This window comes from Diospyros lotus, chromosome 7 (assembly GCF_014633365.1).
Source record: "Diospyros lotus cultivar Yz01 chromosome 7, ASM1463336v1, whole genome shotgun sequence".
NCBI classification, from domain to species: domain Eukaryota; kingdom Viridiplantae; phylum Streptophyta; class Magnoliopsida; order Ericales; family Ebenaceae; genus Diospyros; species Diospyros lotus.
In genome coordinates, this window is record NC_068344.1 from 3878874 (window position 1) to 3892595 (window position 13722).

At 33.5% G+C, this 13722-nt stretch overlaps 1 protein-coding gene and 1 pseudogene across 4 annotated transcripts; one reads left to right on the forward strand and one right to left on the reverse strand.

The window, feature by feature from the left end:
• Positions 1-640: 640 nt before the first annotated feature.
• LOC127806377 (1-aminocyclopropane-1-carboxylate synthase-like) lies at positions 641-4109 on the forward strand (annotated as a pseudogene).
• A 3851-nt stretch (positions 4110-7960) lies between these two features.
• On the reverse strand, positions 7961-13361 carry LOC127806836 (heavy metal-associated isoprenylated plant protein 39-like). Of its 4 annotated transcripts, XM_052344372.1 has the most exons (4): positions 13107-13361; positions 12005-12083; positions 8189-8608; positions 7961-8004 (listed from the first exon to the last, which is right to left on the reverse strand). In XM_052344372.1, the coding sequence occupies exons 1-3, from the start codon at positions 13110-13112 to the stop codon at positions 8193-8195; spliced, it is 501 nt and encodes a 166-aa protein (XP_052200332.1). In that variant the 5' UTR covers positions 13113-13361; the 3' UTR covers positions 7961-8004; positions 8189-8192. The 4 variants fall into 4 exon arrangements, with proteins under 4 accessions (XP_052200332.1, XP_052200331.1, XP_052200333.1 ...); XM_052344371.1 differs by having other exon boundaries at positions 7961-8608; positions 13107-13360; XM_052344373.1 differs by having other exon boundaries at positions 7961-8608; positions 12005-12080; positions 13107-13359.
• Between the last annotated feature and the right edge of the window lie 361 nt (positions 13362-13722).

Genomic DNA, 13722 nt, shown 5'->3' on the forward strand with positions numbered 1-13722 from the left:
TAAATTCTTACCTTAATTAAGAGTAAAACAAAGTTGTTATCTATGCCACATAGAACATATACATAAAAAAAAAAAGTGTGTCGTATCATAAAAAAAGTCACGTCAATGATATATATTAGATTAAAATTTATAACATTATTTATATATGTAACATACACTTTTAGTTGTATGTGTGTATTGTATTGAAATTGGATAGAAAACAAACCATTAATCATACAAATAAGCACAGAATTTAATTATAAGAAAAACTCAAATAAAAAAAATTATAGACAAAAAAAATAAAATATCACTATCGAATATTATTATAACAAAATTAATATTGCCACACTAATTCCATTACATTGGACACGTAATTATAAATTAAAAATTATCTATAGATCTACCCAAGAAATTATAACTCGATCAAAAGATAATTTAAGAGAATATTTTTCTAAATAAGATAAATTTCTCTTAAAATCAAATTTAACAATTTGTTAATCGCAATCAAATTAAGACACTTAATCATAGCTCAATTAAAATTTTATGTCATAATCATCACAAATACACGTGGTTTTTTTTTTAATTTTTTGGGAGGGGGTTGTCTTCATTATTTAGGACGGTGAAAGGCATTGATCGCTGCAGAAAACGATTTGCTCGTGGGATGGACCTTCAAACCCCACGACCATGTATACACTCTCTTACGTTATCAGATGCAATTAATTAAGGACAGATTAACCTATAATCAACAAAATCGGATCAACTAATTAACCATCTCGTCCTGCTTAAACCTTTCTCTGGGCTCTCAAGCTGCTGCTGCTGCTCCTGCTCCATTCTGAACCAGCATTGAAGCTTCCGTTAATGGAAGTAAAACCAATGTTAATTAAGAAATAATATGAATTAATTGACAGTAATGGAATGAATGCGGCTGTGTGGCTGCTACTGCTGCTGCTGATGACGATGATGATTAACTGATGTTCTTGTTTTTGTTGATGCTCATCTTCATCTTTTTCTTCTTCTTCGTCTTCTTCTTCACGTGGTGCCCTGAAACATGAGTTGTCTTAGGTTTGACAATTCCTTATCAACTTTCCAAGCTTTTGAACTTTGAAAAAAGGCGACTTTTTTGTCTTCCTCGCCGCATATCTATATATGTTATATACATATGCCATCCCAGCTGCCATCCCATCTCTTCATAGATCTCTCCATTGCTCTAGCTTTGCAAGTTCTAGCTCTCTCTCTCTCTATTGATATATATTGAAAGAAATTAAACGGGTTCAGTGGGAGCTGCGAATCACTCGCGGGTTCTGTCGGAGAAGGCCGCCGGCAACGGACATGGAGAAAACTCTCCCCACTTTGACGGGTGGAAGGCCTACGATGCCGACCCTTTTCACCCCACTCGGAACCCTAATGGAATCATCCAAATGGGTCTCGCAGAAAACCAGGTTTTTCCATCATCAATCAATGCATTGATTAAACTCGATCATGGTCGTGATCTAGCCGATATATATGATTAGTAATGTGGGTTCTTAATTATTTCTTCCAACTGTCTTTTGACCTGATCAAAGACTGGATTAGAAAGAACCCAAAAGCGTCGATTTGCCTTGGCGAAGGGGTGAATGAGTTCGAGGACGTCGCCGTTTTTCAGGACTATCATGGCTTACCGGAGTTTAGAAATGTGTGAATATCCTGTTAACTGCGATCGTTAATCTAAATGTTAATTACCAGTGGGCCTTCATTAATGTTGCAAATCTTGATCTGCAAGCTGTTGCCAAGTTCATGGGAAGAGTGAGGTGAGCGGGTCACATTTGATCCCAACCGGGTAGTTATGGCAGGCGGCGCCATAGGGGCCACCGAGCTCCTCATGTTTTGTTTGGCCGATCCCGGCGACACATTCTTGGTTCCTGCACCTTACCATCCATGGTATATACATACATATATATATATATATATAAATTATTTTTTCATTTTTAGAAATATGAAAACTTAGCTTGTGTTTTCTTTACTGTTTTCAAATTATTTTTAGTTTTTAATTTTCTAAAATAATAAAAAAGCGTTCTCTTTACTGTTTTTAAAAATACATTTTTGAAAACAAAAAAAACACTGTGAAAAAAACTCAAAACAATAAAAAGTTGTTTTAAGTGTTTTCATTCAAAATAAACTCAAAACTCAAAATATATTTATTTATTTATTTATTCATATTTTATTATTATAATGAAAACAATATTATAAAATTTATTAACTTTAAAATGTATATATATTTTTAATAATATATTAACTTTAAATATTTATAATTTACTTAATAATCAAATTTATTGAATAAAATATCATTAAAAAAATATTTTCAAAATTTTAAAGAGAACACGTTTTCTAATTTTCTGTTTTGAAAAATAATTTTTCAAAATGATAAAGAGAATACATTTTCAATTTTCTAAAAACAGACTATCAAAACAAAAAACTGAAAATGAATTCAAAATTGAAAATTGAAAAACAAAGAGAACGCACTCTTAGTTTCTAAGTTGAGCAATTTTAATTATTTTCATTTGATTTTGTTTTTGTATTGAAAAAATCAAAATAATCAAACTTATGTAAATTTCAAAACCTAGGTCATTTTTGCATTTTATTATTTTGATTTTTCAATTTTTTATTTTCAATTGGTTCAATTTTTTTAATTTTTTGAGTTTTTTGTATTTATTCAATTTGAGAATCTATTCAATTAATTAGATTCGATTTTTGACATAAGTTTGATCTATCAATTTTAGCAATGTGTGCACTTTAATAATCAAACTAACCAAGTACTCACCCTTAGTCTAGTCTTGATGTTTCTTGTGTCACGATTAACATTAATAATAAAAAAGTTACTAATAGTTATTCATTACATGGATACCCAAAAAAAAGTTTACCTACTTCTTACATTTTGAGCAACACTTCTAGAGAAGGTTTTAACTTGTCGGGTACTCCAAAACTCTTTAACATGTGACATTTTATATTATTGTACCAAAAACCCAACAAGGTTTTAACAAATGTAAACTTAAACACTACCTCAAATCGTAAAAGGCCACTTCCCCCCACAAGAGCCTTTTATTTTAAGACAAGTCATACATGTCTTTCTTCTTTCATACTTCAATATTATGATGTCCAAAGCACTGAGGAACTACATTAATCCATCCCGAACTTGGTGGTTAAACTATACTTAGCTCACAAGTGTTATATATGGTTGGCCTTCAGCCAAATCAAACATTATTGGAAATGACACTTTATACTAACTTTTTAAGCGTATTATTGAATATATTTGTATATATGTATGTGTTAATTTTGGAGAATTGGATTTCAGATGTTACCAGGACTTAAGATGGAGGACTTGTGTGAATTTGATTCTAGTGATTTGTAAGAGCTCAAACAACTTCCAGATCAAGAGAAAAGCTCTAGAAGAAGCATACAAGAGAGGCATAGAAGCCAAGATCAATGTGAAAGACTTGATCATAAGCAACCCTTCCAACCTAGTGGGCACCGTTCTCGACATGCAAACCCTAGAGAGCCTCGTCGCCTTTATCACCGATAAGAACATTCACCTCATCTCCAACGAAATCTACTTTGCCATCTTTTTTCAACCTCCAAACTTCATAAGCCTCTCTGAAATTGTCTAAGAAACAACTGACATCAACACAAGCTTCATCCACATCGTTTACAACCTCTCCAAAGACCTAGGGCTCCTTGGATTCAGAGTCGGCATTGTCTATTCCTATAATGATGCAATGGTGAAATGCAGTCCGAAAATGTCTAGCTTCAGCTTGGTTTCTTCGCAAACCCAATATCCCTTGGCTTTGATGCTCTCCAACGAACATCATACACAAATTTCTAATTGGGAACTTGAAAAGGCTGAAAAAATGCATAGGATCTTCATTGAAGGGCTAGCAAAAGTTGGGATCAGCTGTCTGAGAAGCAATTGAGGGCTCTTATGCTGGGTGGATCCTCGACGGCTACTTAGGGAGCAAACGTTCAAGGTAGAGATGGAATTGTGGTAGATGATAATCGACGACACCAAGCTTAATGTTTCTCTAGGATCTTCCTTTCACTACTTTGAGCCTAGATGGTTTAGGGTTTGCTTCGCCCTCATGGATGATGACACACTTTAAGTTGTGTTGCAAAGAATTCAAACCTTTTTGGGGGGGCTAAGTAATTAATCCAACACCATTCTAAACCCTATACTCAAGTTTTAGCAAGATTTGTCAGTTTGTATGAATATAAACCCTATACCTTAAACCTATTTGAGTTTATTAGAACGTCTAGAGTTACCTTTGACCTTATACGCTTAAGTTTTAGTGACATTTATCACTCTTTCCTCTCGTGCTATTTTTTTTTTTTTTTTTGAGATGATACTCCATCATGGGCGTCTCCATTACTTGTGCTCTCAATTTCAGCAAGAGAGATAAATCACGAGATTTGTCTCGAAAAATGCTAGATTTTCCAAGACCTTTTGAGATGACATCGGCTATCTTCGTGCTCTTCTTTTGTCATCCGAACTCTGTCTTGAGGGCTACTATCTTATTTTTATCATGGCTCTCTATGTCCTCTAAAGGTATCGAGGTGTGACTATTAAACCATATGAATATAAAATCTAAACTTTTAACCTATTTGAATTCATTAGAATGTTTAGAATTATGAATGGTTTCTCAAAGAAAGCCAAAAGTAGAGTTTTTCATTAGACAATTTCTCAACTAAAATGCCAGCAGCGTTACTTTATGGGAAATAATAGTCGATTTTTTGTTATTTCAATTTTTTTTTTATGAAAATATGACAATTCTGCCCTGAAATTGAATATAATATATTGATGTCAAGTAAGGTTTTTAAAGTTTACACTTCATAATAAATTAATTGTTATATTTTAATTTTTATTATTACAGATTTTTGTTCCAGTTCAATTTTATTTTTATTTTTCATCAAATTTTGTTGATGAAAACAGACATAAACATATAACAATATGAATTCAAAGACCACTTGATATTAAAATTAACATCAACCCACCAATCAAGTGATTGTGGGGTTTATATTAATTTATATTATATTAGTTTACCCTTTGAAATACGGTACAATTGTAACGATAGCCACTATTTCTTTATAAAATAAGCATGATATTATGCAAACAAGAGACTCTCTCTTAACCCTATTAGAACATTGTTCAATTAAAAGCTACGCATTTTTGTTACAGTATTATTCATTTATTACAAATAAAAAATATATATCACAAACATTAAATTGTAAAATATATATTTTCATTGTTTGGAGAAATGTAAATATATACTGGTAATTTAGATCAAATATCTTGTTTTTATGCAAATTTCCTTGTGATATCTGGGGTATGCCTAACATAAGATGTAGACATTTTGAGATTTATTTTGACGAAATATTTACTTACAAAAAAAAAGTAAATTTTAATAACATATATTTAAGCTTTCTAAAAATATTTGTTTTCTTATTTTTTTAGTAAGTAAGAGAAACTATTGCATTGATTTTTCTTTTCTCTTTCTTTTGGATTTTTTGGGTAAATTTGAACTTTTTATTACAAAATAAGATTAATGGGATAATCACTTCTTAAACTTTAGTTACTTAACTAGAGTATTCTAAATTTTAAAATTCACCTAATTAGTCTTTGAAAATTTTCAGAGTTAATGACGACGCTCTTTGAATTAGTCACTACAACATATACACTTCGGCCATTTTAGGAGATGTGGTAGTAGTTACTTTTAAAAAATTTAAGAACCCATAATGCTAGTGTTAAAGTTCAAATGTCTTCGAATAGGGGACAAAAAAAGTTTAATTTACCAAAATTAACTGAACCGATTGAACTTGTTAGTTCAATTGAGGTTTTTTTTCTTGTATCAATTTGATCTTATTAATTTTTCTAAAAAGTTTAATTTTTCATTTTCAATTTAATTTTTTAATTTAAAAAAATCAAATCAAAAAAACTTTAAAATTATGTTATTTTGATATTTATAAAATAATGTTATTATTTGGATTCCCACCCCACTCCCCCCCGCGGCGCGGTTTTGAGTTTTTTCTATTTATTAGTAGTTTGATTTATACGATTTAGATTTAACTTTTTTGATTATTAATTAGTTTAATTTTTCGGATCAATTACTCAGTTCGATTCGATTTGATTGAGTTTTGCTCCTTAATTGATTTAACCAATTAGTAAATTTCAATTAATTAGATAAATAAATCAATTGTTCGCACACCTCTACCTCAAAGTCAATAGGCTAAAATTCATGGGTTGTAGTGTTAATATTTAAAAAAATAAAAAATTTGCAAAGAGAGATGTTAAAAAAAGAAATAAAAAATTAAAACTAATAATGCTATAAAAAGGCAACTAATGTGTACTTAAGCCTGCCATCCAAACTTGGAAGGAAAGTATCTCAATCAAGTACAAGGCCCCAAGATGACTGAAATGATGTAATATGAAAGGACACATAAAGGAAAGAATATGAAAAAATTAAAAAATAAAATAAAATGATTGAGACCATTGCGGTTTTAATAATAGGATTCGTCTAGTAGATTAAATAGAATTGATTTAAATCAAGTTCATTCATCCATTCATCTTTGTTGGTCTTGCCACCATATGGTTGGATATTGTTAGTGGAGATTACTATGATGCACGGAACACTTTAGAAGTTATCGTTTTAAAAATTCAAATGTCGAGAAATATAAAGGGGGGGGGGGGGGGGGGGGGGGGGAATATTTTGAGATCATTTTATAATATTAAAAAATTATCTTTTCATCTACAAAGAGGGTAGAGATAGAAAAAATTATGTCTTTTAACTTCTATCTCTATCCAAGTTAGAGACTGTATTCTTTTTGCCTTTAACTCAAAATTTGATTATTTTTTAATTTATTATTTATTTTAATTAGTAAGTCATGATTTATAGATAATAAAACTTATGATTATATTTGTTTGAATATATTATATGATTTATGTTTATTTTTAGATTGAGTGACTATGTTTTCTAATTTTTTATACCTAAAATTATATTAACAAAAAGCCCCCTGCACATATATATTTATTCAAATGTTTCCTCTGCATTTCCATTTCTAATATTTTTAAAAATTTCCATTTTCTCATTTTCATTTTATATCAAATCCGTTTTTTGTTTTCATACAACCTAAGATATCAAAATATTGTTAACTTGCGACTAAATTAAAAATTAAATATTATTAAAAGTAGTTTAAGTAATAAGAGTGTTGACACAATCAAGTAGTTTAAATTTTGTACAACCGCCCACAAGTTGATTAATCTACCAATCTAGTCTCAAAATGCCGTGGAATTTGCTTATTTGATTGCAAAGCCAGAGACATAATGACGATCAAACTGCATTGTAGACAAGACAATAGGTATAATAACTTTATAAATAATATAGATATTAAAAATTAGCACCTATAGGCAACAACACGCATTGGGACTAAAGCTTGATGTCGTTATCACCATCCTAAATTTTGTACATTCAACACCCATCTCCCATTTTTGAGAATAGAAATAAAGAGAATCCATTTGATGAGCTGATTTTGAAACTAGCTGCCATTCCATTGGTTTTGTTTCCAACAGCAAATATGAAAAGATGGGAACACAAATGACTCAATAATCTTCTATTCTAAGCATTAGAAAGTGTCAAGAATGTTGAAAATTGCACAAAGATGAGTGAATCCCTTGGGCCAACATCTCTTGGTTGTGTCCGCAAAGACGTTGGATAGATTGATTTCTACTCTATCCCAAAGCAAAACTTCAAGAGCAGACTAGGTAGTTTAAAACCACCTAGTCCCATGCTTTGAAACGAAGCATTTATATCAAAAACACGATCATATCACGATCATCTATATATATACATTAACCGCATTAAGAATCAACGATAACAACCACCACAGGCCTTAGTTCCACTAGACAGAGTCGGCTACTTGGGATTCTAGACCTCCACCCATCGGTACCGAGCATCGAGAATAATTACAAAAATTTCTTTATTTATCTCCATATATCGGCTGGTTCTGAAGAGAACCATAGGGCATTGATTTATAATAATAACATCGTCACCAAGCTAAGCATTGAGAAAAATTAACAAAACTTGTCTTTACATACCACCAACTACAGCATCTTCTCTGTTCTTGCATATGTCCTCGGATTTGCATCAACAGCAACAACTAACAGAAAGTCGAGGATTCGATATCTTACCAAATTAGAGGATAGTGCACGCATTTGGATTCTCTTCGTCAGTGTATGTGTATGTCTGAGTCTGAGGATAGAAGTATGGCCTGTATGGTATGGGAGGAGGGTAGGGCCTCTGAGACGTGCTTCCCTCCGTTGGTCCCAGTTCCTTCTCCTCTTCTTTCTTATTGGCTTCTTCTTTTTTTGGCTCTTTTTTCTTCTCCTCCTCCTCCTTTGCCTCCTCTTTCTTAGGTTCATCCTTCTTCCCCTCCTCTTTCTTCTCTTCTTTCTTCTCCTCTTTCTTCGTGGGTTCCTTAGCTTGTCCTACTGAGACGATTTCAATATACCCAAATTTTTTGCGCAATTTGCACACAACTATAAAAGGGTCCTCTGTTCCAATCACTGTCAACGTTTTGACCTTCATGTCCAAGACGATAGCTTCGACTCCTACACAGATAACAACACATATCCAGTTAATTGCGTTCGACATTTCTATCCTATACCGCTTTACCTTCTCATTCATGCATACCCTTAACCTTCTCATTGCATGCTAGAAGTCAGCCTACAATGCCAAATTCCTACCAAAATCAAGCCCACTTTTGACTGAAAACATGAGAATGTCATGTAACACCCCGTGTTACTGGTGTTAAGAGAATGAGGAATGAAATGAGAAACTTCCAAAAATACCCTTGAGAATGTGATGGATTTTTGAGAATAATGATGTCCTATGAGAGGGGCATTTTGGTAATTTGGATAATGAAATCCAATAAAGGGTAATTTGATAAATTGAAAATAATTCTTAGGTGAAATTAAGTATGGAAGTGAATTAATTTCCCATTTTTGTATTTATGTGAAGATAAATGGGATTAATAATTCACAAAGAGCATTTTTAGTCATTGGGAGTGGAATTCCATAAAGGAATTAAATTATGAAAAATGAAAAAAATAGAGAATATTTAATTATGAGAGAAAATAATTGATTTTTCCTAATTTGGTAAATTATGTTATAATTAATGAATGGTTGAGATGGAAGCTTGGAGGTAAAGACTTGTGTCTAAAGGTGACACTTGGCAAGTTCTCCTCCAAAAGAAAGGTGGAATTAAATAATGCCAAAAGAAAAGAGAAATTGGTCTTGTAAGCATTAATGGATGTAATGATTGTGTTGGATTAAAAGAAAAATGGTCCCATTAAATTATGAAAAATGGTCAAGCATAAATGATGGAAAAATGGTCAAAGAGGAGATGAAAAATGGTCAAGCATAAATGATGGAAAATGGTCCCATTAAATTAAATGGGAAAGAAATGATATGTCTCTCAAGTGGTCACTCATGTGATGGGGTGAAATTAGCCAAATTAAATAAATGAGGAAAATGGCTAATTTTGGAATGGAAGACCAAGATGATCCAAGGGTTGAGATTTGGTCTTGAAAATTTGGGAGAGATCCTAGGGATGGAACTAAAGGTTCTAAGTTGGCATGGATTGCCAAATAGGGTTTAGAAATTTCAAGAGAAGAGAGGATGAGCGGTGGAGATTTAATCTCCAAATTAAATTAAAGACTAGGATTAAATCCTAGCAAAGCACTTGGATTGTGCTTGTTCCAATGGTTGAGATTTCCTCTCTAAAAGCAAAGGGAAATCAAGGGCTAAGATGAAGTCTTGAATTTGAGATATTAAGAATGAGAAAAAGGAAGTAGTATAAAAGGGGAAGGAGAGCTTTATGCTCAAATTTTTCCCATTTGAAGAGCTTTGAAGAAGAAGACGAGAGGAGGAAGAGATAAATCCAAAAAAGGTAAGCTCTTGTATTGATTTACTCTAAGTGAAGGAAAAGAGATAAGATAGTCTTCTTGCTCCTTCATCTTCTAGTCTTCAAGAAAGTTTTTAATGTCCAAAGATGATTTTTTTTTTTTTCTAGGGGTTGGAAGCAAAGAGGGTCTTGAGGAGCTAAAATGATTCTTGAAGGCTTCAAAATGGTGTTAAGGTAAGGGATAGCCCCATGAGATGATGGCTCGCAAAGTTGTAAGTATGGTTCATGAACTCATATGTGTGCATTAGCATGTTGTTTGTATTCAAGGACCTATGACCATGAGGTTGTGTGGGGTAGGGTAGGTTAAAGCCTCAAACCAAGGTGGTTGTGAGGATGTGGAAGCCCTAACTTTGTTGCATTGCATGTATTGACATCACATTTTATATTCATGTTCATGCTTATTGTCATTGCACCCTTATTGAGCTTAATAGCTCATGAGATTTTACCCTCACATATAGGTTGTCAAGGCATGGAAAAAGTCAAGGCAAAGATGGGATAGCATCTGAATGCATGAGAATGAAGATCCAAGATCATTGTATGGCTTTTGGAAGCCTATTTTGTTATATTTGATTCATGTTGTAATAAACACCATGAGTGGGTGTAAAGAGTATTATTTTTTTGTGTAAGCTTTTGTGAAAAGTGGGGAGGTTATGTTGTATAAATATGGTGTTGTTGCCATGTGTATTTGGGTTGGACCCTCATGGTTCATGTTGTGGCTTCAAGGAAAAATTTGAATAAAAGTTGTTGGAAGGCTTTGGAGGCCAAAGATTTGAAGTGGAGTGCAAAATGGCCAAATTTTGTTATATATTTATTGTTTTTATTTTCTGAAAAATTTGAGCTTGGAAGCCCCAAAGAAAAAAAAAAAGTGGGTATTTTGCGGATGTCGGGTAGCAAGACGCAGGAGGATGCAGCAGCAGGAGTGGCCGCACAGCCGCTCGCGGGCGTGCGCAAGTGGCCCTGCGCAGCGCATGCGGCCCGCAGCCAACTCGCGCAGCTAGCAGGCAGTCGGGCCCAGGCGCTACTGGCTAAATTTTTCCTAGTAGAAAAAAATTATGTGGATTAGAAAAGGAGAAAGGAGGGTTGAGGCCCGAAATCATTTTCGGAAAAAGGGCTATTTTGGGAAATTTTGGCAAAATTTTCAATCTTTGGAAAAATAGAAAGAAAGTGTATTCTCCTTGAAATTGGGATAAATAAATGGGTTAGCTTGGATTTGATGGTAAAGGAAAATTTTGAATGTTATGGAGCCCGGTGAAATATTTGGAAAAGAGAAAGAATTGAAATAATAAGAAAGGGTTTTGGGCAATTTAAATGGAACTACTTAGAAGAGTGTGGCATTCATAAAGCCCAATTTTCTAGTCGATTATGGGGTTGAGAGAAGGGAAGGACGAACCCTAGTTCTCACCTAGGGCGTTTCGCCTTGAAACATAGTCCGCCCTTCACAAATGACCGGGCATGTGAGCAGTTCGGATGATTGTTCGCGAGTGACACCTGTAAGTGGGAGCGGGGCATCACACGTCACACTCTGTGTCAATTCATTTTCCCACTGGCAATGCTATCAAAACAAAACTGGTATACCTAATCTTCAAACAAATAAGTTAGCCCAGCAAAATATTCACACACTTGAAAGGAGAAAAATCCAATGAAAGGACTCAAAGTTTTACAGGATTATTGCAGCCTCATCATGCTACAACCTATAATCAAAATCAAATGCATTTTGTGATCAAACTTTTGCTATAATCCTTTTGCAAGAGAAGCAAAATCGCAAAATTGGGTAATAACTTAGTTAAGTAGCCAAAATGATTTAGGAGCATAATTATTGTTTCAAGACTGGCATGATTGATTCTGTGGAAGAATGAGAAGAATCCAAGAGAGAGTAACCCTTTCCAGGGTACATCCTTCCAAGTACACAGAAGAAGAAACATGATTGTTTCCATCTTTTCCCTTGCCCTTTTCCTTTAACTTTCATTTTCTTTGTGGTTTTCTTAGCACCATAAAGGGAAACAAATTAGGATATAGGGAAATTGGAAAAACCAGATCGTTACCTGCAAGTCCAGAGACTATCTTCAGGGCCTTGTTCTTATCCTTGTCATCATGTAAATCCAATTTCAAGACAAGCTTCTTCTGCCAGAACAAGTAAACAGATCCATCAGAACCAAAACTAGCTAATAATTTATTGTTTATTTTCATTCTTTTATTAATAATATAATTATTTGTAACACAATTGGAGCAGCATGATGAAAACCAACACAATCAAAATAGGAACAAGAAAGATCCAGCAGCTAACCATTCCTGATCGATTGAAATCAGAGAATCTACCACTTATTCACAAAATCAAACCAACACAGTTCAAGATCTCACATACACCCATCAAACAATTCTAGAAAGAACCAGACAATTCTACTCCCCAATTGGAGCAGCATGATGAAAACCAACGCAATCAAAAGAACAAGAAAGTTTCAGCAGCTAACCATTCCTGATCGATTGAAATCAGAGAATCTACCACTTATTCACAGAATCAAACCAACCCATCAAACAATTCTAGGAAGTACCAGAAAATTCTACTCCCCAATTGGAGCAGCATGATGAAAACCAACATAATCAAAATAGGAACAAGAAAGATGCAGCAGTTAACCATTCCTGATCAATTGAAATCAGAGAATCTACCACTTATTCACAGAATCAAACCAACCCAGTTCAAGATCTCACATACACCCATCAAACAATTCTAGAAAGAACAAGAAAATTCTACTCCCCAATTGGGGCAGCATGATGAAAACCAACGCAATCAAAATAGGAACAAGAAAGTTCCAGCAGTCAACCATTCCTGATCGATTGAAATCAGAGAATCTACCACTTATTCGCAGAATCAAACCAACCCAGTTCAAGATCTCACATACACCCATCAAACAATTCTAGAAAGTACCAGAAAATTCTACTCCACGAAAAACCCACAAAAGTTCAGGAAACAAAAATTGGGCATCAAAAGGGTATTATGATTCAGAGAAAAGAAACCCAGAAGCAACAGCATCGTGAAGCATTAAAAATGGCTACAGATCAGAACAGAACAAAACAAAATGAAAGAGCTTCGAATCAAGGAACCAATTGGCCCATAAGCAAAGAGATGAAGGGAACAGAACAACCAACCTTCATTTTCCTCCTGGGCTTCTTAAGGGATGCGACTGCAAATGGAGTCGGGAATCGGTAACCAGAGAGGTGAAGAATGTTCAGAACTCGAGGGGACAACAAATAGAAAGCAAACTGCAATTATTTCTTGCCTCGTTGAAAACGACGGAGAGGTTTGCAAATGGAACTGCAACAAAACCACAGATCCCTAAAGACCCAAGAAATGTAAAAAGTGTAGAGAGAGAGAGAGAGAGAGAGAGAGTGCACGATTGAAACTAGAAATCAGACGGCTGGGAGCAGGGTAGGGCTTGTTTGCAAGGTGTCCAAGAAATTGGCTTTCTTTATTGTCAACCGATATTCCTGGTGGTAAATTCATCCTTTTGTTCGTCTATTTTTTTATGGTTATTCAAATTTTTTTTATTATATTTTTAAATTTATTTTTTAAATTAATTTAACTCTTATATTTTAATTTTATTATATAAAAATTAAAACTTTTTGTTGTGTTAATTACGTACTTTTGTTTTTAAATTAATTTAATTTTTATACTTTTATGTGTAAAAAGAAATTAAATAAAACAACAAAATATACGTTATACTCCATTTATGTCAAAATATAAATATTAAATTGAGTAAAAAAT